The sequence below is a fragment of the Pistacia vera genome, unplaced genomic scaffold (genome assembly GCF_008641045.1).
Source record: "Pistacia vera cultivar Batoury unplaced genomic scaffold, PisVer_v2 Contig338, whole genome shotgun sequence".
In the NCBI taxonomy this organism is placed as follows: domain Eukaryota; kingdom Viridiplantae; phylum Streptophyta; class Magnoliopsida; order Sapindales; family Anacardiaceae; genus Pistacia; species Pistacia vera.
This window is the reverse complement of record NW_022196155.1, coordinates 417,905-422,664: the sequence shown is the minus strand read 5'-3', so window position 1 is coordinate 422,664 and position 4,760 is coordinate 417,905. Positions and strand designations below refer to the sequence as shown.

Here is a 4,760-nt window from a genome sequence, read left to right as displayed (position 1 = left end):
TTAGGTCCAAGGCTAATTAGAGGAATTCAGAAAAGAAGTGTTTTGGAATAGAGGATTACTATTGTTTTTAAAATTGGGCTTGTAGAAATTGGCTAGGGGTTACTCCTTTTCTAGTGCTCAAAGGAGTTTTTGACACTCAACTCCCAACTACCTCATACCCTAATAAATATCATCTACTATATTCCATATTTAATAACTATCTATTCAACTTCCTAATAAATGAGATATTTTTACTAGATTTTTCTAGTTACAAGGCCTATTTTTTGGACTAAATACATAACTCAAATATGAGTTTTACATTGAGCTTAAGAGAAAATATTAATGTAACAATCTATATGGGTTTAACTAATGGGCCCAAATCAAGTTTAATATTCAAACAGTTTATGCCGTGTTCAATGAGAATGAGAAGTCGATAGATTTTGAAATGGTTTGGTGGCCGTCAAGTTTCCGAAGAAGAAAATAAAGCTTAACTAGAATAAAATCACTTCTGAATGCCTATCCCTATCTTGTCCTCAATGGCTCAATGGATTTCAGATACCCGTGCACTTAATGCGCCCAAGTGTTACATCCTCTTCTATGCTCAAGGCTCCAGCTGCAGCTTATATAAAGCTAGCCAAGATTGTAGAGCTTGAACGTTCGAGTGAACTGCGAGAGTAGTTGAGGTTCTTCCCATGGCCACTTGCATTTCCTTCTTCTACCTGAGGTTTCTCCTCCAAGTACCGTTTCTTTTTTTGTGCCTTCTCTGTTCTGTAAAGGACAGTTATGCTGAACAAGATAAAGAAGCAGAAGGCCAACTTTCTCATAGCCACATTGTTAAAGTCAGTTCTCTATTACCCCCAACTGTTTGCAACCATACTTCCATCAAAGGTTGTATCAATATTAATTGACACCCTCTTTTTCCCCTCTTCATAATTAATCGAAAAAGGCTATTAATTTGTTGTCGTTTATTATTTCTATTACGGTAGAGCATACAAATATTATCAAGCGCCTGAGAGAATATTATGTCTTCGTTGTTTCAGGTCAAAACAAAGAATCTCTAGAGGTTTTAAGCAAGTATGGTCCATGCTCTACACTAAATCAAGGCAAAATAATTACTCCAAATTACTTGGAAATTTTGCGCAAAGACCGAGCTCGAGCCATTTACATTCAATCCAGAATCTTCAAGCCAAAAAATTTGAGTAGTGATGATGACCATTTAAAAGAAGCACCGGCCATTACAGTCAGTACCAAGCCTATTCTATTATATGAGGCAACGTTCGAGTTCTATATCACCGTATCCCTGGGAACACCGAGACAAGATGTTACTCTCCTTTTGGACACTGGCAGCGATCTCACTTGGACGCAGTGCAAGCCATGCCTTAAATGCTTTGAACAAAACACCCCGTTATTTGATCCATCCAAATCCTCTACGTATTCTGTCGTTCCATGCGAATCGTCGGCCTGTTTATCAGGTACAATTACAAATCTACAAGAATAATTAATCAATACAAATTTACGATTTAATTTTTTTTTTTTTTTTAAATTTCTAATGTATCTTTTTCATGAATTTAAAGATAGATGCTCTCGTGCACCTGTCCTTTTGGAAAGATAATTGCTGATTGCTTTACATGCAGATTTCAAAGGAAGGTGCATTTCCAATAAGTGCATCTACAGAATTGAATACGTTAGCGGTAATTCCAGTGGTAATGTATTGACAGATAGGCTAACCATTACACATGGCTCTGGCACATTTGTCAAATACCCTTACATTTTCGGATGTGGCACTAACAATTCTGCAGACGAGATTGATGGGGTTACTGGATTAATGGGTCTTAATCGAAATCCGTCATCTTTTATATCTCAAACTTCCCAAGAATACTTCTCTTATTGTTTTCCTTCATCTTATGGCTCAACTGGATATATAACCTTCGGCAAAACGGATGACTATATCAAAAACAAGTTCATCAAATTCACTCCATTATCCACTACATCCAAACAATCGCCGTTTTACGATATTATTGTGACCGGAATTACTGTCGCCGGAAAAAAACTACCCGTAGCGAGTTCAGAGTATTCTAAATCAGGTGCATTTATTGATTCGGGTTCAACCTTCACGACCCTTCCAACATCCATTTACGTGGCTCTGAGATCAGCTTTCCGTAAGCAAATGTCAAAATATAAGATGATAAAACCAGTGAAGAGTGAAGATATTGATACTTGTTATGATTTTAGCAGTTACGATACAGTTGTAATACCAAAGATTTCTATCTTCTTCAAAGGCGAGGTTGAATTGGATCTGGATGTGAAGGGAATTATGATCGTATTTAAAAATGATTTAAGTCAGGTGTGTTTAGCTTTTCAGCCGAATACTGATGACCCTTATATTATCTTGGGGAACAATCAGTTGAGGGCAATAGAGGTGCACCATGATGTTGCTGGAGGGAGACTTGGGTTTGGTCCCGGTGGTTGCAGCTGAGCTCAACCAACAAGGAAAAGAATCCTCCGAAATTTAGCACTTGGAAACAAACAGAATTATTGTGCTTTATGTTGGAAATATTTAATGTATTCCTAATTATATGCTTGTATTTTCAAGTTTTACTAATTACAAAATATGTTTTCACAAACGTGACCTTGTTATAATTTTAAGCTGATAATTCAAATACATTCATGCCAATGTATGTTCATGCACGTGTACTGTAGAATATATGTACATAAATGGGATCGATGTTCCAATTCCTTGTACATACATGATTACCTACCAATATTCTAATGTTGTATATGCGTATATCTAAAAAGTTTTCACTAACGCCATACAAAAACTTGTCTTTCATCTCTTCCAGTCAATTTCTTTTTCCAGTACTTTAAAGACTGAGTAAACAAGTTTATGACTGTAGTTTATTTTTGACTTAAGTAAACAAGTAACTGTAATCGAAAATTTTTTAGTTAGGACCGTCGTGATATAATTAAGATCATACTTCAATTTCATTAGTATCAAAATATAGATTAAATCAGTTATTAGAATCTATTTTAAAACTTGTCTTTTATCTCTTCCAATCAATTTCTTTTTCCAATACTTTAAAGACTAATTGGGTCCGGCATTGTTGTCAACGTTAATGTGCTATGACTGCAGTTTATTTTTTACTTAAGTAAATGATAAGAGCTTGAATGTTCATATTTTGTTAGTGATTTAATTGGTTTGTTTATGGAAAAATGTGCTTAAAGTGTGGAATTTGGATTATTTCTTTCATAAATATCATTTATGGGATCACGGATGCATTTTGAGTGTTTTCAGACTCAAACAGGTTTTTGAATGGAAAAGAACGATGTTGATAGGATGTACAACGCATAGGAACAAACGGCACAAGAATCAGGGTTGAAATGAAGAAGTTGCGGCACTTTGAAGATGTTACGGAAAATCTGGAAATCTTTCATCATGAGTATATCTCGATGTTTTTGTCATAACTTGAGCTGTAGAAATCTGAATTCGACGATTCTAGTGGCGTTGGAAAGCTTATTCAGAGAGCTACAATATTTGTTTTGATGACTTATTCAAATTCTGAAGATTACGGATGCTTTGGACATAAAGAATGACCACCGCGGCGACCATTCTTACCGCCGCGGCGATGGGTCACGGGTTTGTGTTAATTCACTACCTTAATCCGAATCTGAATGGGTTAAGTTTCTAATCTTGTTCCTAAGCACGACCAAGAACCCCAGGGATATAAAAGAGCGTTTTTAAGAAATTAAAGGGGGACTTTTGGAAGGAGAAGAGGACGGCTACCAAGTTGGAGATCGGGATCCTGAAAGCTCTCGTTCACCGATTAGAGAAGTTTATCTTTTTCTTGAATTGATGTCATTGATTAGAATGATGGATTTTGTTATTTTCATTATGAACTAACTTTCTTTTCTAGGGCTAAAGATGCAGCCCAATTTATGAACATGTGTTGACATTATTATTTTGATTCTATATTGAGCATGATTTCTAAGTTTTATTATCGTGTGTAATGCTTTCAATTTTCAGGGCCCGAGAGTTGAATGATATCATGGATTAGGAGATGAAACCTGATTTCTCTTAGGTAATAAAACCATAGATTGAGCGAACGCTAGAGATAGGTTACCGCGATCTGTGAGGCTCCGGTAAATTCCATAGAGCTTAATGATCACTTAGCTCCTAAATCCGACTTAGAGATATCTTAGGTTGTTGTTTAAGGGTTAATTTGCTAATTGCTCGAGAGAGAGTTAGTGGAAGACTAGGGGATTTGGCCTTTAGAATAAACTTAATTAGGTTAGTAATAATTGTCAATGCATGGAATTAAATTGGTGTTAAATCTATGCCCTAGGTTTAGTCATATTGGTCATTACTTCAAAGTGTTTATAAATTCTGCCTTTACTTAGTACTTAGCTTTTAGTTTATTTACTTTTTCATTAAATTCATTCTTAAACTTTAGTTTAATCAAATAGCAATAGAATATAATAGTTTGGTACTTGGTAGGTAGTTCCCTTGGGACTCGACACTCGTTTATTCGAGTTTTACTACTTGCACGATTTCGTACACTTGCGAATAGCTTGTCAGTAAATAAGTAATTGTAATCGAAAATTCTTTAGTTAGGACTATCCTGATATAATTAAGATCAAACTTGAATATCGTCAGATCCACTTATTGGATTGAAATAATATTTTACATATAAAGATTTAACAGTAAATGTATATAATCTTAATATAATTATATTGGAACAATTCTGACCAGAGAATTATTGTAACTATAATTATGTTAGAATTTT

General features: G+C 35.0%; 1 protein-coding gene across 1 annotated transcript; it reads left to right on the top strand.

Moving 5' to 3' along the window:
• The first annotated feature begins 619 nt into the window (after positions 1 to 619).
• Positions 620 to 2,498, top strand: LOC116138094 (aspartyl protease family protein At5g10770-like). The gene is made up of 3 exons (XM_031423827.1): positions 620 to 867; positions 1,020 to 1,451; positions 1,614 to 2,498. Exons 1-3 carry the CDS (start codon positions 672 to 674, stop codon positions 2,453 to 2,455), a joined length of 1,470 nt encoding a protein of 489 aa, XP_031279687.1. The 5' UTR covers positions 620 to 671; the 3' UTR covers positions 2,456 to 2,498.
• The last annotated feature ends 2,262 nt before the right edge of the window (positions 2,499 to 4,760 follow it).